This window comes from Salmo salar, chromosome ssa02 (assembly GCF_905237065.1).
Source record: "Salmo salar chromosome ssa02, Ssal_v3.1, whole genome shotgun sequence".
NCBI classification, from domain to species: domain Eukaryota; kingdom Metazoa; phylum Chordata; class Actinopteri; order Salmoniformes; family Salmonidae; genus Salmo; species Salmo salar.
In genome coordinates, this window is record NC_059443.1 from 77,274,788 (window position 1) to 77,295,594 (window position 20,807).

General features: G+C 44.9%; 2 protein-coding genes across 7 annotated transcripts in view; one reads left to right on the forward strand and one right to left on the reverse strand.

Annotated features, from left to right (window-relative positions):
- LOC106594609 (proto-oncogene vav) overlaps positions 1 to 15,380 on the forward strand; it is a 38,139-nt gene extending 22,759 nt beyond the window's left edge. For 2 of the 5 annotated variants that reach the window (XM_045710406.1, XM_045710407.1), the window contains exons 14-27: positions 108 to 243; positions 813 to 922; positions 1,278 to 1,379; positions 2,034 to 2,128; positions 2,279 to 2,301; positions 3,632 to 3,668; positions 4,673 to 4,809; positions 9,698 to 9,763; positions 10,035 to 10,066; positions 10,690 to 10,800; positions 10,931 to 11,018; positions 13,003 to 13,369; positions 13,512 to 13,663; positions 14,071 to 15,380. In XM_045710406.1, coding sequence (XP_045566362.1) covers positions 108 to 243; positions 813 to 922; positions 1,278 to 1,379; positions 2,034 to 2,128; positions 2,279 to 2,301; positions 3,632 to 3,668; positions 4,673 to 4,809; positions 9,698 to 9,763; positions 10,035 to 10,066; positions 10,690 to 10,800; positions 10,931 to 11,018; positions 13,003 to 13,369; positions 13,512 to 13,663; positions 14,071 to 14,124 — 1,510 coding nt within the window. In that variant the 3' untranslated portion in view covers positions 14,125 to 15,380. The remainder of the gene's footprint in view (positions 1 to 107; positions 244 to 812; positions 923 to 1,277; positions 1,380 to 2,033; positions 2,129 to 2,278; positions 2,302 to 3,631; positions 3,669 to 4,672; positions 4,810 to 9,697; positions 9,764 to 10,034; positions 10,067 to 10,689; positions 10,801 to 10,930; positions 11,019 to 13,002; positions 13,370 to 13,511; positions 13,664 to 14,070) is intronic. The other 3 variants (XM_045710412.1, XM_045710414.1, XM_045710410.1) reach the window with 2 other exon arrangements.
- Positions 15,381 to 16,523: 1,143 nt separating this feature from the next.
- On the reverse strand, positions 16,524 to 20,787 carry LOC106594622 (ubiquitin-like protein 5). Of its 2 annotated transcripts, XM_014186029.2 has the most exons (5): positions 20,563 to 20,787; positions 19,946 to 20,002; positions 18,355 to 18,438; positions 17,477 to 17,514; positions 16,524 to 16,734 (listed from the first exon to the last, which is right to left on the reverse strand). In XM_014186029.2, exons 2-5 carry the CDS (start codon positions 19,999 to 20,001, stop codon positions 16,691 to 16,693), a joined length of 222 nt encoding a protein of 73 aa, XP_014041504.1. In that variant the 5' UTR covers position 20,002; positions 20,563 to 20,787; the 3' UTR covers positions 16,524 to 16,690. The 2 variants fall into 2 exon arrangements, with proteins under 2 accessions (XP_014041504.1, XP_045566378.1); XM_045710422.1 differs by lacking the exon at positions 20,563 to 20,787 and having other exon boundaries at positions 19,946 to 20,021.
- Positions 20,788 to 20,807: the final 20 nt, after the last annotated feature.

Below are 20,807 nucleotides of genomic sequence, written 5' to 3' on the forward strand. Positions count from 1 at the left end.
GCGTGTGTGTGCGTGTGTGTGTGTGTGTGTGTGTGTGTGTGTGTGTGTGTGTGTGTGTGTGTGTGTGTGTGTGTGTGTGTGTGTGTGTGTGTGTGTGTGTTGTTCAGGTATGCGTTCCTGTTTGACAAGGCCATGCTGGTGTGTAAGAAGAAGAGTGGAGAGACGATGGAACTGAAGGAGATTATAGACCTGCAGTACTTCCAGCTACGAGACGAGACCACCGGGGATAAGGACAGCAAGAAGGTAGCTTAATCTGCTCTTCTCCTCCTTCTCTTCTCCTCCTCTTCTCTTCTCTGCTCTTCCCCTCCTCTTCTCTTCCTTCTCTTCCTTCTCTTCCTTCTCTTCTCGTCTTCTTCTCCTGTCTTGTCTTCTCCTTCTCTTCTCCTCCACTTCTCTTCTCTCCTCTTCTCTTCTCGTCTCGTCTTCTCTTCCTCTTCTCTTCTCTTCTCTTCTCTTCCTCTTCTCTTCTCTTCTCTTCTCTTCTCTTCTCTTCTCCTCTCTTCTCTTCTCTTCTCTTGTCTTGTCTTGTCTTGTCTTGTCTTCTCCTCCTCCTCTTCTCTTCTCTCCTCTTCTATTTTCTTCTCTTCCTTCTCTTCTCATCTTCTCCTCCTTTGCTTGTCTTGTCTTCTCTTCTCCTCTCTCCCCACATTTTGTGCTAAACTTATCCTGTGTGTGTGTGTGTGTGTGTGTGTGTGTGTGTGTGTGTGTGTGTGTGTGTGTGTGTGTGTGTGTGTGTGTGTGTGTGTGTGTGTGTGTGTGTGTGTGTGTGTGTGTGTGTGTGTGTGTGTGTGTGTGTGTGTGTGTGTGTGTAGTGGTCCCATTTTTTCCTGCTTATAGACTGTTATGGGAAGTCAGGATACGACCTGTTCTTCAAGACCAGAGATCTCAAGAAGAAATGGCTGGAGCAGTTTGAGATGGCCCTGTGAGTCATACAATACAGCATGGATGGATGGAGGGAGGGAGGGATTGGTGCATGGATGGATGGATGGATGGATGGATGGAGGGAGGGAGGGAGGGATTGGTGCATGGATTGGTGGATGGATGGATGGAGGGAGGGAGGGATTGGTGCATGGATTGGTGGATGGAGGGAGGGAGGGATTGGTGCATGGATGGATGGATGGAGGGAGGGAGGGAGGGAGGGAGGGAGGGAGGGAGGGAGGAGGGAGGGAGGGAGGGAGGGAGGGAGGGAGGGAGGGAGGGAGGGATTGATTGATTAATGGACAGACTGACTGATGGATTGATTTATTTGGTTGGTTGATTGTGTGATTGATCGGCAGGTCCAACATGTGTCCAGAGAACTGTACTGCCAACAATCATGACTTCCAGATGCACTGCTTTGAAGATACCACCTCCTGCAAGGCCTGCTGTATGCTTCTCAGGTATACACACACACACACACACACACACACACACACACACACACAAGCTCCTCAGATCCACAAAAAGTTATACAGCTGCACCATCGAGAGCATTTTGACTGGCTGCATTCAACTCTTGGTATGGCAACTGCTCGGCCTCCGACCGCAAGGCACTACAGAGGGTAGTGAGTACGGCCCAGTATATCAAAGCTTCCTGCCATCCAGGACATCTATACCAGGCGGTGTCAGAGGAAGGCCCTAAAAATTGTCAGATTCCAGCAACCCAAGTCATAGACTGTTCTCTCAGCTACTGCATGGCAAGCGGTACCATCAACTCTGGAACCAACAAGGCCCTGAACAGCTTCTACCCCCAAGCATAAGACTGCTAAATAGTTAGTTAAATAGTTAAATAGTACTCTTCATACAGACAGATAGATAGAAAGATAGGTAGATTGACTTCTCACAATCGCTCTCTCCTTCTTTCTTTCTCTAATCTCTCTCTCTCCCTCCTCTCTCTCTTTAATCTATCTCTCTCTATACTCCCTCCCTCCTCTCTCTCTCCTCTCTCTCTATACTTTCTCTCTCCTTCTCTCTTTCTCTCCCTCTCCTTCCTTCTCTCTCTATACTCCCTCCCTCCCTCCCTCCTCTCTCTCTCTCTCTGTCTCTCTCTCTCAGGGGGATATTCTTCCAGGGGTATCGTTGTAGTCGTTGCAGAATGGCCGCTCATAAAGAATGTCTGGGAAGAGTACCAGGCTGCGGACGCAACGCAGGTAGTACCACTAAAGTGTGTGTGTGTGTGTGTGTGTGTGTGTGTGTGTGTGTGTGTGTGTGTGTGTGTGTGTGTGTGTGTGTGTGACTGTATGTTTTCTGCAGGTGTGTGTAGTGTTGTACACTCAGCTGTGTTGTGGTTTGTATTTCAGACCACTCAGGGACCGTGAAGAAGGTAAGGCTCCTTTCAGAGGCTCTTTATCTGGCAGCGTGTCACTATAGTACTGAGTAATGACTGTGTGAGCTAGGAACTCTTTACGGCAGGAACTTGTACAGCTGAGGGGTGGGTACTACAAAGCAGGGTCAATAGCGGTTCACCTGCCTACATATTCTGAAATAACAGATGTATTGTGGGGATGGAAAAAGGGGATACTTAGTCAGTTGAACAAATCAATGCATTCAACCCAAATGTGTCTTCTGCATTTAACCCCACCCCTCTGAATCAGAGAGGTCGCTGGGGGGGGGGCCTTAATCGTCGTCCTGGTGACCAGCTTGAATTGCCTCACTTCTTTCTGTCTCTCTCTCTCTCAATCCAATGGGCTTGGGAAACATGGTCTAATTGAGTCAACAACCAAAAACACAAACTTAAGTGAAGCTTTCTTAGTGACAAACAAAGAGGTGTAATGGGTTCCTACTAAATAATATGTCTCATTAAGCTTACTTCATTATTCAATGTTTTACTGCATCAGCGATAGCGTACACAGACATTTTGGCTTTACAGCCTTCTTCAGTGTGTACAGGAAGTACAATTTTATTTGAATTCAAAACAGCATTTGTAAAGAACAACAGATGAGCAGCAGCTGGTTCTAATCAGGGTTGACCCTCATCGGCCAATCAGGACCTGTATGCAAATGAGTCACAAAAAGATCCAGAGCTATAGGGTATGAGAGCGGGCACGAAGGACAACTCACAGATCAATCGCCAGGTTGATCAGGTGTCCGCTCACCTAAACACATCACATTAATTCATGAGGAAGTTCATTACACCTCTTTGTCTGTCTGAATTCGCAGGGTTTTACTCACCAGCCAAGGTTCCCTAACTGATAAGCTTTCTTAATGAACCAGAACATCTAGAGTTATTTCTGGTTGTTTATCAAAGTTAGCTGGCTAACTCATTGATCCTGCTTTGTAGTATACCCCTCTGGAGTGTGTTGTCTCTTCTAGTTAGTTGTATATCTGTGAGTCTGTTCTAATGGGTAGTTTATCTGTGAGTCTGTTCTAGAGGGTTGTATATCTGTGACCTGTGGGTCTGTTCTAGAGTGTTGTATATCTGTGATGTGTCTGTTCTACAGGGTTGTATATCTGTGATCTGTGAGCCTGTTCTAGTGAGTTGTATATCTGTGATCTGTGAGTCTGTTCTAGTGAGTTGTATATCTGTGACCTGTGGGTCTGTTCTAGTGAGTTGTATATCTGTGATCTGTGAGCCTGTTCTAGTGAGTTGTATATCTGTGACCTGTGAGTCTGTTCTAGTGAGTTGTATATCTGTGACCTGTTTTGTTCCTACAGAATAAGAAGTCAGCTTCTCACAGACAAGCCAGTCCAGGTGAGGATCCCGGAAGTAGAGTAACATTATAGAACTGAATCAAGTTGGGATTAGATTAGAATGGGAACGTTTTTAACTGAACTCAATTCAAATCAATTCAAATCAAGGGGCTTTATTGGCATGGGAAACATATATTAACATTGTCAAAGCAAGTGAAGTAGATAATAAACAAAAGTGAAATAAACAAATAAAAAATTAACAGTCAACATTACACTCACAAGTTTCGAAGAAATATACACATTTCACATTTCATATGTCTATGTACAGGGTTATAATGATGTACAAATAGTTAAAGTACAAAAGGGAAAATAAATAAGCATAAATATGGGTTGTATTTACAATGGTGTTTGTTCTTCACTGGTTGACCTTTTCTTGTGGCAACAGGTCAAAAATATTGCTGCTGTGATGGCACACTGTGGTATTTCACCCAGTAGATATGGGAGTTTATCAAAATTGGGTTTGTTTTTTTAATTCTTTGTGGATCTGTGTAATCTGAGGGAAATATGTGTCTCTAATATGGTCACACATTTGGCAGGAGGTTATGAAGTGCAGCTCAGATTCCACCTCATTTTGTGGGCAGTGTGCACATAGCCTGTCTTCTCTTGAGAGCCAGGTCTGCCACGACGGCCTCTCTCAATAGCAAGGCTATGCTCTCTGAGTCTGTACATAGTCAAAGCTTTCCTTAAGTTTGGGCCAGTCACAGTGGTCAGGTATTCTGCCACTGTGTACTGTCTGTTTAGAGCCAAATAGCATTCTAGTTTTTAACAAATTCTAGTTCTAGAATTTAACAAATTCTCTCTCTCTCTCTCTCTCTCTCTCTCTCTCTCTCTCTCTCTCTCTCTCTCTCTCTCTCTCTCTCTCTCTCTCTCTCTCTCTCTCTCCTCTCTCTTCTCTCCTCTCTCTCTCTCTCTCTCTCTCTCTCTCTCTCTCTCTCTCTCTCTCTCTCTCTCTCTCTCTCTCTCTCTCTCTCTCTCTCTCTCTCTCTCTCTCTCTCTCTCTCTCAGGCCTTCCTAAAATGGAGGTGTGTCAGGAGTACTATGGTTTGCCTCCGCCCCCTGTAGCGTTCGGCCAACCACTGCACCTCTCCATGGGTGATGTCATCGAACTGACAAGAGCCGAGGCCAACCTAACGTGGTGGGAGGTGAAACACTCACACATGCACACACACACAGTGCAGGCAGAGCATGCTTCCTGTAGTGTGGGAGGGTGGAGATAACGTCTCTCTTTCTTTCTCTCTTTCAAAGGGGTTTTATTGGCATGGGTATGACAAGAGTGTTTGTTCTTCACTGGTTTCCCTTTTCTTTTGGCAACAGGTCACACATCTTGCTGCTGTGATGCCACCCTGTGGTATTTCACCCAATAGATATGGGATTTTATCAGAATTAGATTTGTTTTCGGATTCTTTGTGGGTCTGTGTAATCTGAGGGAAATATGTGTCTCTAAAATGGTCATACATTCGGCAGCTCTGTTTTTGGGTAAATTCTTTCCAATGTGTCTAGTAATTATCTTTCTGTTTTCTCATGATTTGGTTGGGTCTAATTGTGTTGCTGTTCTGGTTGTAGAATTTAACAGCTCTTGTCTGGATTTTGATCATTAGCGGGTATAGTCATGCATTATTTGGTGTTTTACGTTGTACACAGAGGATGTTTTTGCAGAATACTGCATGCAGAGTCTCAATATGGTGAGATCTCACAACCATAAAGGGCAAAGGGTTCTATAACTGATTCAAGTATTTAGCCGGATCCTAATTGGGATGTCAAATTTTATGTTCCTTTTGATGGCATAGAAGGCCCTTCTTGTCTCTCAGCTCGTTCACAGCTTTGTGGAAGTTACCTGTGGTGCTGATGTTTAGGCCGAGGTATGTATCGTTTTTTTTGTGCTCTAGGGTAACGGTGTCTAGATAGAATTTATATTTGTGGTCCTGGCAACTGGACATTTTTTGGAACAGCATTATTTTTGTCTTACTGAGATTTAGTGTCAGGGCCAGGTCTGACAGAACCTGAGCAGAAGATCCAGGTGCTGCTGTAGGCCCTCCTTGGTTGGGGACAGAAGAACCAGATCATCAGCAAACAGTAGACATTTGTGATGCCGGGTGCTGTAGACTGTTCTAGAGCCCTGGCCATGTTTTATTTCATTTTTATTTCACCTTTATTTAACCAGGTAAGCTAGTTGAGAACAAGTTCTCATTTACAACTGCGACCTGGCCAAGATAAAGCGTAGCGATTTGACACATACAACAACACAGAGTTACACATGGAATAAACAAACGTACAGTCAATAATACAGTAGAACAAAACAAAACAGAAAGTCTATATACAGTGAGTGCAAATGAGGTAAGTTAAGGCAATAAATAGGCCATGGTGGTGAAGTAATTACAATATAGCAATTAAACACTGGAATGGTAGATGTGTAGAAAATGAATGTGCAAGTAGAGATACTGGGGTGCAAAGGAGCAAGATAAATAAATAAATACAGTATGGGGATGAGGTAGGTAGATAGATGGGCTGGGTGGTTGTCATCAACATATACATCAACATTCTGCTGATGTAGATCAAGCTGCATCCCTGTCTCACTACAAAGCCTTGTGGAAATACATTTGTGTGTTTTTCTGACAATTTTATTGCAGACTTGTTATTTGTGAAATGTTATGTCATATGCAAATTTGGCTCCACTTTTGTGGATTGGGGTGATCAGTCCTTGGTTCCAAATATTGGGGAAGATGCCAGAGCTGAGGATGATGTGAAAGAGTTTTAGTATAGCCAATTGGAATTTGTGGTCTGTATATTTTATCATTTCATTGAGGATACCATCAACACCACAGGCCTTTTTGGGTTGGAGGGTTTTATTTTGTCCTGTAGTTCATTCAAGGTAACTGGAGAATCCAGTGGGTTCTGGTAGTCTTTAATAGTTGGTACTAAGATTTGTATTTGATCAAGTATATGTTTTTGCTGTTTGGAGAAGTTTATCCATACATCTCCATTTTTGGATAGAAAACTCATCAAGTTTCCCAGAAGTGGTTAGAGTCTATGGATTCTTCAATTACATTGAGCTGATTTCTGACGTGCTGTTCCTTCCTTTTCTGTAGTGTATCTCTGTATTGTTTTAGTGATTCACCACAGTGAAGGTGTAGACTCAGGTATTCTGGGTCTCTGTTTTTGGTTGGACAGGTTTCTCAATTTCTTTCTAAGGTTTTTACATTCTTCATCAAACCATTTGCCATTGTTGTTACCGTAATTTCCGGACTATAAGCCGCTACTTTTTTCCCACGCTTTGAACCTCGCGGCTTAAACAATGACGCGGCTAATATATGGATTTTTCACGCTTTCAAATAAAAAATAAAATAAAAAAAACACATTCTGCTCAGTTTTTTGGCGGCATGAAGCTTTCATTAGACCAATGAAATTGCCGAACGGGTTAAGGTCAAACAACTTTTTTGTTTACTGTTTAGATTAAATCGAGCGCACTCCAACTTCCCATCATTCTGATTACGGTAGTCATTTTGTCACCCTCATCATGGCAAAGACACGGAGAAATGCATATGATGCAGCTTTCAAGTTGAAGGCGATTGATCTGGCTGTTGGAAAAGGAAATAGAGCTGCTGCATGGGAGCTTGGTCTGGAGCAATGACTTTCTTGGTAGGCTACTGTTTACTGCTCATTTTTTATTTTTTGTTACAAGCCGTGTTTCGTTAAAGCCTATTTATTTTTGTTACAAGCCGTGTTTCGTTAAAGCCTGTGTAAATTTGTTTCAATGTACCGATAGGCACCTGTGGCTTATAGACATGTGTGGCTTATTTATGTTCAAAATAAAAAATTTTTTAATTCAGTGGGTGCGGCTTATATTCAGGTGCGCTCAATAGTCCGGAAATTACGGTCATTTTCTTAGGTTGTCTGCTTGACATGTTTAGATTTGATAGGGAAGCTGAAAGGTCAAATATACTGTTTAGGCTTTCTACTGCCAAGTTTACACCTTCACTATTACAGTGAAACGTTGTCAGGAAGTTGTCTGAAAGGGATTTAATTTATTGTTGCCCAGTTGTTTTGTTGGTAGGTTTCTACACTACTTTACTTCCATCTATAGCATTTCTTAGTATTACTCAGTTCCTTCGGCTTTGATGCCTCATGGTTGAGTATTACTCTGTCCGAGTATATTGTGATTTTGCTGTGATCTAATAGGGGTGTCAGTGGGCTGACTGTGAATATCAGTGATAAAGTCATCTACAGTACTACTGCCAAGGGATGAGCTGTAGGTGTCCTCCTTACCGTAGGTGTCCCCTCGAAGCCTACCATTTACTATGTACATACCCAGCGTCCCCTCGAAGCCTACCATTTACTATGTACATACCTAGCGTCCCCTCGAAGCCTACCATTGACTATGTACATACCCAGCGTCCCCTCGAAGCCTACCATTGACTATGTACATACCCAGCGTCCCCTCGAAGCCTACCATTTACTATGTACATACCCAGCGTCCCCTCGAAGCCTACCATTTACTATGTACATACCCAGCGTCCCCTCGAAGCCTACCATTTACTATGTACATACCCAGCGTCCCCTCGAAGCCTACCATTTACTATGTACATACCCAGCGTCCCCTCGAAGCCTACCATTGACTATGTACATACCCAGCGTCCCCTCGAAGCCTACCATTTACTATGTACATACCCAGCGTCCCCTCGAAGCCTACCGTTTACTATATACAGAACCCAGCGACCCCTCGAAGCCTACCATTTACTATGTACATACCCAGCGTCCCCTCGAAGCCTACCATTGACTATGTACATACCCAGCGTCCCCTCGAAGCCTACCATTGACTATGTACATACCCAGCGTCCCCTCGAAGCCTACCATTTACTATGTACATACCCAGCGTCCCCTCGAAGCCTACCATTGACTATGTACATACCCAGCGTCCCCTCGAAGCCTACCATTGACTATGTACATACCCAGCGTCCCCTCGAAGCCTACCATTTACTATGTACATACCCAGCGTCCCCTCGAAGCCTACCATTTACTATGTACATACCCAGCGTCCCTCGAAGCCTACCATTGACTATGTACATACCCAGCGTCCCCTCGAAGCCTACCATTGACTATGTACATACCCAGCGTCCCTCGAAGCCTACCATTGACTATGTACATACCCAGCGTCCCCTCGAAGCCTACCATTGACTATGTACATACCCAGCGTCCCCTCGAAGCCTACCATTGACTATGTACATACCCAGCGTCCCCTCGAAGTCTACCATTGACTATGTACATACCCAGCGTCCCCTCGAAGCCTACCATTGACTATGTACATACCCATCGTACGACAGAGCTGCAGGAGTTGTGACCTGTTTTTGTTGGTTATGTTGTCGTAGTTGTGTCTAGGGGGGCATATGGGGGAGGGAAGGCTGTCACCTCCAGGTAGGTGTTTGTCCCCCTGTGTGCTGAGCGTCAGGTTCTTGTCCAGGTCTGGCATCTCTGGTATCTCTCTCTCTCTCTCTGGCATCGCTCTCTCTCTGGCATCGCTTTCTCTCTCTGGCATCGCGTTCTCTCTCTGGCATTGCTCTCTCTCTGGCATTGCTCTCCCTCTGGCATCTCTCTCTCTGGCATCGCTTTCTCTCTCTCTCTCTGGCATCGCTTTCTCTCTCTCTCTGGCATCGCTCTCTCTTTGGCATCTCTCTCTCTCTGGCATCTCTCTCTCTGGCATCGCCTTCTCACTCTCTCTCTGGCATCGCTCTCTCTCTGGCATCTCTCTCTGGCATTGCTCTCTCTCTGGCATCGCTTTCTCGCTCTCTCTGGCATCGTGTTCTCTCTCTCTCTCTGGCTTCGCTCTCTCTCTAGCATCTCTCTCTCTTTTATTTAATACAACCTGCTAACAAGGCCTATTATTCCTGTCAGTAATTCCTAGCGTATTAATGAGTAATACCATTGTAACATGTACTTTGTAGTAAATAATTTCTGTACAATAATGTGCTACAGGAAGCACTGTTAGACACCGTGTTGTTCTAGTCGTCTGATTGGTCTGCTGTGTGTGTCACTCAGGGCAAGAACGTGACGATTGGTCAGATGGGTTGGTTCCCCTGCAGTAAGGTCCAGCCCTTCATCTCTGTGAGTACCACTGACTTTAAACAGTGATCTAGGAGTAAATCCGGGATTCAATCCGATCGTGGGTTATAGGCATCTTGGTTACACATGGGTTAGATCATCACCAGTGGAAATATTTCACTGTGTATGTAGCATACATGTTGTTGATTACACATGCCATGTTATAGGTTTAGGTTACACCGTGTCTGGTATTGATAGAAATAACAACATGCTTTATTAAGAGCTTCAGGAAGCATGGGTTGTGTTCTCAAAACTGTCTGACCTCTCTCCCCAGAGACCAACTCCTGACCTATCCGACTTCCTATGGTGAGTAATGATACCATTCTATTTACACCTGGTATCACTCATACCGATGTTCTAGATATGCACCACTTGGTATCACTCATACCGATGTTCTAGATATGTACCACCTGGTATCACTAAAACCGATGTTCTAGATATGTACCACCTGGTATCACTCATACCGATGTTCTAGATGTGTACCACCTGGTATCACTCATACCGATGTTCTAGATATGCACCACCTGGTATTTCTCATACCGATGTTCTAGATATGTACCACCTGGTATCACTCATACCGATGTTCTAGATATGTACTACCTGCAATCTTAGAAAAAGGGGTTCCAAAAGGGTTCTCCTGCTTAGGAGAACCCTTTTTGGTTCCAGGTCGAACCTGGAACCAAAAGGGTTCTATCTGGAACCAAAAAGGATTCTTCAAAGGTTTCGCCTATGGGGACAGCCGAAGAACCCTTTTAGGTTCTAGATATCACTTTTTTTCTAAGAGTGTGGTATCACTGCAGGGTTCTAGGTTTGGAAGAGTTCTGTGTTTGAAAATAGTTATTGATAGCAATCATGGTAAAGGTTTTGTACTGTTCTAACGTAACTGCAATGGGTTCTAGGTTTGGTCATTTAAGTGATTTGGGTTCTAGGTTTGCGGGGAACATGGACCGGTCAGCGGCGAAGAACCTCCTGATTTCACGGTCAGACGGAACGTTTCTGGTCCGCCAGAAAGACGGAGGAGAGTTCGCAATCAGCCTCAAGTGAGCCCGCCTCCCTACTGGCCAATCAGAAAGGCGCTGTCTGACAGCTGGCAATCTTCCTCTTTCACACACATATTCTTAATCTCTCTCTCACACACACACTGATTCTCATTCACTCTGTCTCCTCCAGGTTTAACATGGACATCAGACACATCAAGATCACGTCAACAGAAGGCCTCTACCGCATCAACGAGAAGAAAGCATTCAAAGGATTAATTGTACGTCATTCCCCTTCTCTCCCTACCCTCCTCATCTTTCTCCCTCTTCCTCCCATCTCTCTGTCTACCCTCCTCATCTCTCTCCCTCCCATCTCTGTCTACCCTCCTCATCTCTCTCCCTCTTCCTCCCATCTCTGTCTACCCTCCTCATCTCTCTCCCTCTTCCTCCCATCTCTGTCTACCCTCCTCATCTCTCTCCCTCTTCCTCCCTTCTCTGTCTACCCTCCTCATCTCTCTCCCTCTTCCTCCCATCTCTGTCTACCCTCCTCATCTCTCTCCCTCTTCCTCCCATCTCTGTCTACCCTCCTCATCTCTCTCCCTCTTCCTCCCATCTCTGTCTACCCTCCTCATCTCTCTCCCTCTTCCTCCCATCTCTGTCTACCCTCCTCATCTCTCTCCCTCTTCCTCCCATCTCTGTCTACCCTCCTCATCTCTCTCCCTCTTCCTCCCATCTCTCTGTCTACCCTCCTCATCTCTCTCCCTCTTCCTCCCATCTCTGTCTACCCTCCTCATCTCTCTCCCTCTTCCTCCCATCTCTGTCTACCCTCCTCATCTCTCTCCCTCTTCCTCCCATCTCTGTCTACCCTCCTCATCTCTCTCCCTCTTCCTCCCATCTCTGTCTACCCTCCTCATCTCTCTCCCTCTTCCTCCCTTCTCTGTCTACCCTCCTCATCTCTCTCCCTCTTCCTCCCATCTCTGTCTACCCTCCTCATCTCTCTCCCTCTTCCTCCCATCTCTGTCTACCCTCCTCATCTCTCTCCCTCTTCCTCCCATCTCTGTCTACCCTCCTCATCTCTCTCCCTCTTCCTCCCATCTCTGTCTACCCTCCTCATCTCTCTCCCTCTTCCTCCCATCTCTGTCTACCCTCCTCATCTCTCCCTCTTCCTCCCATCTCTGTCTACCCTCCTCATCTCTCCCTCTTCCTCCCATCTCTGTCTACCCTCCTCATCTCTCTCCCTCTTCCTCCCATCTCTCTGTCTACCCTCCTCATCTCTCCCTCTTCCTCCCATCTCTCTGTCTACCCTCCTCATCTCTCCCTCTTCCTCCCATCTCTGTCTACCCTCCTCATCTCTCCCTCTTCCTCCCATCTCTGTCTACCCTCCTCATCTCTCCCTCTTCCTCCCATCTCTCTGTCTACCCTCCTCATCTCTCCCTCTTCCTCCCATCTCTCTGTCTACCCTCCTCATCTCTCCCTCTTCCTCCCATCTCTGTCTACCCTCCTCATCTCTCCCTCTTATCTCTGTCTACCCTCCTCATCTCTCCCTCTTCCTCCCATCTCTGTCTACCCTCCTCATCTCTCTCCCTCTTCCTCCCATCTCTGTCTACCCTCCTCATCTCTCCCTCTTCCTCCCATCTCTGTCTACCCTCCTCATCTCTCTCCCTCTTCCTCCCATCTCTGTCTACCCTCCTCATCTCTCTCCCTCTTCCTCCCATCTCTGTCTACCCTCCTCATCTCTCTCCCTCTTCCTCCCATCTCTCTGTCTACCCTCCTCATCTCTCTCTCTCTTCCTCCCATCTCTGTCTACCCTCCTCATCTCTCTCCCTCTTCCTCCCATCTCTGTCTACCCTCCTCATCTCTCCCTCTTCCTCCCATCTCTCTGTCTACCCTCCTCATCTCTCTCCCTCTTCCTCCCATCTCTGTCTACCCTCCTCATCTCTCCCTCTTCCTCCCATCTCTGTCTACCCTCCTCATCTCTCTCCCTCTTCCTCCCATCTCTGTCTACCCTCCTCATCTCTCTCCCTCTTCCTCCCATCTCTGTCTACCCTCCTCATCTCTCTCCCTCTTCCTCCCATCTCTGTCTACCCTCCTCATCTCTCTCCCTCTCATCCCTTTTTCTTCTTCTTTTGTAAATATAAACAACATGTTTTACTTTTCTTTTTTGTAAAGCACTTTGGACCTTCATCTCTCTCTCTTCTCTCCCCTCCCCCTCTCTTTCTGCCCCATCTCCCCCTCTCTCTCTCCCTCTCCCTATCGCTCTGTTAGGAGATGGTTCAGTTCTACCAGCAACATTCACTAAAGGAGTATTTTAAAGATGTGGACACCACACTCCAGACCCCCTTCAACCAGCCTGAACAGAGTGACACACCCTTCAACACACCCTCCCCAGGTACACAAACACACACCACCCTCCAGACTCCCTTCAACCAGCCTGAACAGAGTGACACACCCTTCAACACACCCTCCCCAGGTACACAAACACACACCACCCTCCAGACTCCCTTCAACCAGCCTGAACAGAGTGACACACCCTTCAACACACCCTCCCCAGGTACACAAACACACACCACCCTCCAGACTCCCTTCAACCAGCCTGAACAGAGTGACACACCCTTCAACACACCCTCCCCAGGTACACACACACACACACACTCTCAAGACTTCCTACAAACCTCAACTTATTTCCTTCCATAACCTCAAATATAAGTACTCTCAAATACTGTATGTTTCAACGCACACACACACCCACGCTCACCTCTCTCCCTCTCCTGTAGGTGGAAGTATGCGTTCGTTCGGCACAGCTAGGGCCAGGTATGACTTCTCAGCCAGAGACCGTACAGAGCTGTCTCTGAGAGAAGGAGACACAGTCAAGGTCCTGTCTAAGAAGGCTCACAATGGATGGTGGAAAGGAGAGGTCTATGGACGGGTGAGGACCAACACACACCATCACACACACAGTACACACACACAATCAACACATTCACATGCAGCACATGCAGTAAGATCATCACACATACACCTATCAACATGTATGGTCATAAGTTTGGACACACCTACTCATTCAAGAGTTTTTCTTTATTTTTACTATTTTCTACATTGTAGAATAATAGTGAAGACATCAAAACTATGAAATAACACATATGGAATCATGTAGTAACCAAAAAAGTGTTAAACAAATCAAAATATATTTTTGATTCTTCAAAGTAGTTACCCTTTGCCTTGATGACAGCTTTGCACACTCTTGGCATTCTCTCAACCAGCTTCACCTGGAATACTTTTCCAACACACAAATTGTTGAAGGTCTCTCACACACACTCCTCTCTCTGTCTGTAGGTTGGTCTGTTCCCAGCTAACTATGTAGAAGAGGATTACTCTGACTACTGCTGATGTTGCCTCACATCTCCACTTGTGTGACTATTGCTGATGTCGCCTCACTGTCACACCTTCACCTGTGTGTGAAAGAGACAATGTGTCCCAATTCAATCCCTTCCCCTTCCCTTGGCCCTAACCAGTGCAGTCAAAAATGTGATTTCACTGTTTGTTTTTTCAACATTATTTTCACACTATGAGTTCAAAATAACACTCTGAAATTGTGAAAAAATATTATAATGTCCTTGTAGGTTTTTGAAAAACAATGCTTCAGCCTGTTCAGGTGGGATGGAGATTTTGGCCCACAGCATGACATCACAATCTGATCCGATTTTTCTGACCAATGACCAGTCATCTTTTTGCATATGTATCCCCCTACTTTTAAGGGGTAAGCAGGGTAGGCTCTAGTGCAGGGATGGGCAACTCCAGCCCCACTTTTCCCTAGCAAACACAGCTGATTAAACTGACTGTATTCTGAACTGAAGATCATTACTGGAGTCAGGTGTATTAGCTGGGGCTGAAGTGTAACACCAATCAGGCCCCTGAGGACTGGAGCTGCCCATCCCTGCCCTAGAGTCTAGACAATCCTATCCGCCAATCAGGGCTGTGTATGTAAATATATTAAAATTTCTATCAACACGCCGACACGATCAGACTGAGCATTCCAATGGCAAAAGGAGGCTCAGGGAAATAAATGAGAAAACATTTATTTTAAGTTATTTTCATGAAATAAACACAGTGATTTATTAGACATCCAGTGATGATTTAAAATAACAATGTAAAAGACTGCGTGGAGGCGTTAAATGTTTGCCTAGATCTGCAAGATAGAGGCAATATGGTGGAAGCGTTACCACTACCATAGAGAATGATAGAGGCCTCTAGTGGCCAAAAGGTTGTATTAGCATGGGGCAACACCATTGAGGGCTTCCACCATTTTAATGTAGTCAACTGGCTGGGACTTCCAACTTCATTGGCTGATCCTTCCTGGTGACCTTGTTGGGCGTCATGTGCAACCCGGGTCATCAGGAGGTATCAGCCAATCGTGAAGAAAATGGACTACTTCAAAATGGCCTCAATGGCACTGCCCATGATGTCACAGACGCCGTAGTGGGACGGATGCAATGATGCGGCCTCTTTCCATCTCTATGACCCCCACTACACACAGATACAGCCCCTTCAGACATGTTAACATCGAGGGACCCCTGGCTTCCTCCTATGTGTAGAACTCAATGCACTGATTCAATGTTTCTGCTGTGAATAAAACCTCTGACTTACCACGGGGTCTGTCTCTGTCATGTTAACATTAACTATATACAAAGAGCGAATGCCTTTCAAAAGCAACAAATCCCTTTGAAAACAGAGTCAGTTATTCTAGTGTCAAAATGGACTACAAAGTGTACATAGGATCATTTTGGTCATAAAGTCAGTCTTGTCTAAGACGGAGTGTCACAATTGGTAAATGAAGGTTGGGTTTTGATTGGACAATGTCCCGTTTGCCCACTAAAATGGGGTGAACCGCTGCGGTGATTGCTCTCTATCCAATAGCAGATAGACCTGCCCAGCAGCCCGACTTTGTTTACTTAATAAGACAACACGTCGCAATTTTTTGTTTGCTAAGAAATACTGCACCAAACACCTTCATGCAAAATTGTGCAACTAAAACATCCCCAGCAAAAATGAACAAAATATAAAAAAAAATTGTTGTCTTCAATTAATTCTGAGGAAGTGAAATAGGCTTCCGTGTGTACAGTATTTCATGGGGGACAAACATTAAAACCAAACGCGGAATCGGTCAGGAAACAAGACTGAATCGCGTTTTTCAAATGAGCAACAGAAAAAAAACACACGTGCCAATCGGCGTGTTCAGTATTTAAACCTACTCTGAAATGACGTTGCCACGAGCAGCACCGCAGCGGAGACGGAAATATTCTCTCAGACAATTACACAGAACAACGGTCTCTCCACGGTTACAACGCGGGAGACACGGGATCAAAACAGCAGAGAAGTTGAGCCTCGCGCTTCAACGCTTTTAGTTGATGCGGAAATTGACCCACTATGCAGTTTACTTTGTGAATCTACGCCACATCGCTGAGTCTACCTTTAATATCGTCGCAGTTAATATTGTCTAATATTCAGAGGTTCTGTCCCAAATGGCAACAGAACAGGGTCTGGTCTATAGTAGTACACTACATAAGGAACCTCATACCTAGACAGAACAGAGTCTGGTCTATAATAGTGCACTATATAGGGAACCTCTTACCTAGACAGAGCAGAGTCTGGTCTATAATAGTGCACTATATAGGGAACCTCTTACCTAGACAGAACAGAGTCTGGTCTATAATAGTGCACTATAAAGGGAATAGGGTACCATGTGGGACACTTCGAGATAAATCAGGCCAGATAGAGATGGAGACAAATTAAGCTAATATAAGTATTTGCTTTTATTTCCAAACAATATCAAAACATTTCATCACTAGAACATCAACAATGTCTGCCGCAAACCCTGATCCAATGATCAACAAACTCACGCCTTGTTATTAAATAGAATTGTGCGTGGTGTGTGTGTGTGTGTGTCCTCAGCCTTCTACTGGTAGTACAGCTCCAGGTTCTGCCCATCATGGATCTCATCTGCAGACAGGTGACTTAAGGAGGACAACAGTGGTGGTGGTGGTGGTGATGAGATCAGTAGTCCCACACAAACACCATCCACATGCCAGATGTACCGTGTGTGTGTCAAATGTCTCGAGTTGCACAACCAAATCATTTCCCTGGGTTTCCCTCAATATAATGAACTAAACCAGGAAACTCCTCACTTTCAAGGCAATACTTCACCAATAGCATTTCTCAATAACAAAAACTTTGCTTACATTTAGAAACCTACTCCGACAATAACCATCAGATAAAGTGAGGAGGAGACATTAAAATGTTGCTGTTCTCTCTCTCCTTACTATATCTAACAGTAGCAAAACCTGGAAGGAAAGCAGACATGTTGGCTCAGTATCGCCCAGTTTACAGATTCCTCCCTGGTCAGAGTGAAACTGTTGTTCTAAAGGGCTCAATAGTTTTCTATTTCCTCTTGGTTAAACAGCTGTTTTAGCGTTCTTCATCATGAATCTTCTTCTGGAGGCAGCTCTGCAGTGGCCACTAGCTGGCACAGACACAAAGTCATTAAATCTGATTTTAAACCAAATGCCTAACCCTAATTTAAACACCAAAAAGCACATTATTGTAAAAATGCATGAAAACAACACAGCCACGTTTGACTTTGCAGCTGCTCTAAGCGGAAATGGCCCAGTTGTGCCTCCAGGACGAGACTCACGTCCTGTTGTCAAACAGTGAAACTGCACTTCTGAGGGCTCAAAAAGGATACAGTCTCCCAGAGACACGTGGTCCTTGAATATGGTGTACCTGCGAGGAGAAAACAGGAAGTAAGTCACAGAAGAAGAACACAGCCTAGACCAGGTTCTTTCCTGAACGTTTCAGATAGAAATTACATGATTCCTTATTCTACATGTCACAGAGGCTTGTTAGTTCTGCACAATACATTTCTACCTTAATATTCTAAAACGTTACCCTGGATAAAAATGCAGTCTACACAGAGAACAGTCTGAATAACCCATGAGGAAGAGAAGGGAAGTGACTCGTCACTGGTTCCAAATATGCCACAACTAACAAGTTTCCGAGTGACGCAGCGGTCTAAATGAAATCAAAGTTATTCACGTGTGCTGAATACAACAGTGAAATACTTACTTACAGGCTCTAACCAACAGTGAAATACTTACTTACAGGCTCTAACCAACAGTGAAATACTTACTTACAGGCTCTAACCAACAGTGAAATACTTACTTACAGGCTCTAACCAACAGTGCAATTTTCAAGTAAAAAAATAAAAAATAAAAAAAAAAAGGTATTAGGTGAACAATAGATAAGTAAAGAACTAAGACACTGCATCTCAGTGCTAGTGGCGTCACTACAGACCCTGGTTCGATTCCAGGCTGAATCACAACTGGCCGTGACTGGGAGTCACATAGGGTGGTGCACTATTGGCCCAGTGTCGTCCGGGTTTAGCCGCAGTAGGCCATCATTATAAATAAGAATTTGTTCTTAACTGACTTGTCTAGTTAAATAAATAAATACATTTGTGAATAAAAGTCCGTAGGCTAGGGAAGTGACTCGTCACTGGTTCGTAGGCTAGGGAAGTGACTCGTCACTGGTTCGTAGGCTAGGGACTGTTCATTTCTTTCTCACCATTTCTTGAGTACGATCTTGTCCCACCGTGTGCCTGTCTGGGCAGCGATGAGCTTCTTCAGGTCTCCTATAGTGTCTTCTGAGCTGGAAAGGGTTATTAAGGCTGTACATGTAACACTGATGACAGCTATAACGACATGTTGGTGTGGTGGGTCTATGGCTGCAACCTCTGAAGGTTCAGTATCTACAGACATCTATATAACCCTAACCCTCGAAAAAGGTCTGTAGTAATTTAACCTTTAGTTTTTAGAAAATTATTTCTTGCTGATATGAAAAGATACATTCCTTATGTTTCCAAAACCATATCGCAACGATGCGTTTTAACGTTCAGAACGAGCGTCTGGGATGAAAAGAAAAGTATGTGGACACCTGCTCGTTGAACATCTCATTCCAAAATCATGGTCATTAATATGGAGTTGGTCCCCCCTTTGCTGCTATAACAGCCTCCTCTCTTCTGGGAAGGCTTTCCACCAGATGTTACAGCATTGCTGTGGGGACTTTCTTCCATTCAGCCACAAGAGCATTAGTGAGGTCAGGCACTGATGTTTGGAAATTAGACTTGGCACGCAGTCGGCGTTCCAATTAATCCCACAGGTGTTCGATGGGGGTTGAGGTTAGGGCTCTGTGCAGGCCAGTCAAGTTCTTCCAACACGATCTCAACAAACAATTTCTGTATGGACCTCATTGTGCACGGGGGCATTGTCATGCTGAAACAGGAGAGGGCCTTACCAAAACTGTTGAGACAAAGTTGGAAGCGCAGAATAGTCTAGAATTTCATTGTGTGTTGTAGCGTTAAGATTTCCCTTCACTGGAACTAAGGGGCCTAACCCGAACTATGAAAAACAGCCACAGACTATTATTACTCCTCCACTTTACAGTTGGCACTATGCACCAAAACCCAGATTCGTCGGTCGGACTGCCAGAAAATGCATTTCCACTGCTCCGGGTCCAATGGCGGCGAGCTTTACACCACTCCAGCCGACGCTTGGCATTGCGCATGGGAATCTTAGGCTTGTGTGCGGCTGCTCGGCCATGGCAACCCATTTCATGAAGCTCCTGACGAACAGTTCTTGTGCTGACGTTGCTTCCCGAGGCAGTTTGGAACTCGTTGTGAGTGTTGCAACTGAGGACAGACAATTTTTACACACTGCAGCAGTCCCTTTCTGTGAGCTTGTGTGGCTTACCACTTCGCGGCTGAGCCGTTGTTGCTCGTAGACGTTTCCACTTCACAATAACAGCACTTTCAGTTGACTAGGGCAGAAATTTGACTAACTTACTTGTTGGAAAGGTGGCATCCTATGACAGTGCCATGTTGAAAGTCACTGAGCTCTTCAGTAAGGTCATTCTACTGCCAATGTTTGTCTATGGAGATTGTATGGCTGTGTGCTCGATTTTATACACCTGTCAGCAACGGGTGTGGCTGAAATAGCCGAATCCACTAATTTGAAGGGGTATTCACATACTATTGTAACTGTACGTTACTATCGCCAATAGGCGCTAAATCAGTTGCCGTCTATGACTGGCGTAGGCTAGTCTGTGCTGTAAGACTAGCTATTGAACTTGCATGGTGGTCAGTTTTGTAAAAGGATACTTGCACTTCACCCGGACCTTCTTGCCCAGCCGGTCATTGCAAACCACCTCAATCATCCTGATCCGCAGAGAGAGCGCGAGCGAGAGAGTTGATTGAGGCAGTGGTAATGTACGACACGGTGAGCATATGATATACACTATTTTCAAGCAACTTCGATACGGAAGTGACTTTTTCGTAGAAGGTCAGAACTTAAAGCGGGTTAGGATAATTAACGTAGTCGGTTAGGAGACTGAGGTTAAGACGGGTTAGCGAAAATGCTCCCTTAACCTGCTACGAAAATCACTTCGTATCGAAGTGGCGTGAACCAGCACACAGTTGAGCTAACGTTAGTTGGTTACACAACAGTGATGATTACAATACAAGGATGATGTTCCAGCTGTTTGTCATTCCAACTACAATAATGTAATGTTACTGAGCAGCTAACATAATAACTAGGACAATAAACGTTGTTGTCATATGGAGTTGGCTAATGTTAGCAGAGCTAGTTAGCGCTTCATCAACAACCACTGAAGATTTCCAACAACAAAAATAAAGCATTACGTCTTAGATATCGAAGTTTCCTCACATGGTTATTGGTCTATACCATTGATAAAATATCGTATAACTACAGATATTACCTTATTGTTCGTTATTCGTTCCCAAAATGTTAGCGAAAATCAGAATCGCTTCAGCCTGCGTAGTCGTAAAGCGTTCCGCTTTGTGTACAACGAGAAAATGCACCAATGAAAAATCCAAACGGATGATTGACATAGCTACTTCAAGTCCTCTCTTACGGTAACATGTCCAGAGAAGGCGGGTACTGCAATATGCATCAATGCCGTAAATCGACCAGAAGTGCTGCGAATAGTTGCAATTAAATAAC

Excerpts from the sequence above, each read along its gene's own strand:
- LOC106594622 (XM_014186029.2), bottom strand. The coding sequence starts at position 20,001 with ATGATTGAGGTGGTTTGCAATGACCGGCTGGGCAAGAAGGTCCGGGTG. Across the intron at positions 18,439-19,945 it reads AAGGTCCGGGTGAAGTGCAA|CTCAGAAGACACTATAGGAG; the intron begins GTATCCTTTTAC and ends AACCCTTTCCAG. Across the intron at positions 17,515-18,354 it reads AAGATCGTACTCAAGAAATG|GTACACCATATTCAAGGACC; the intron begins GTGAGAAAGAAA and ends TTCTCCTCGCAG.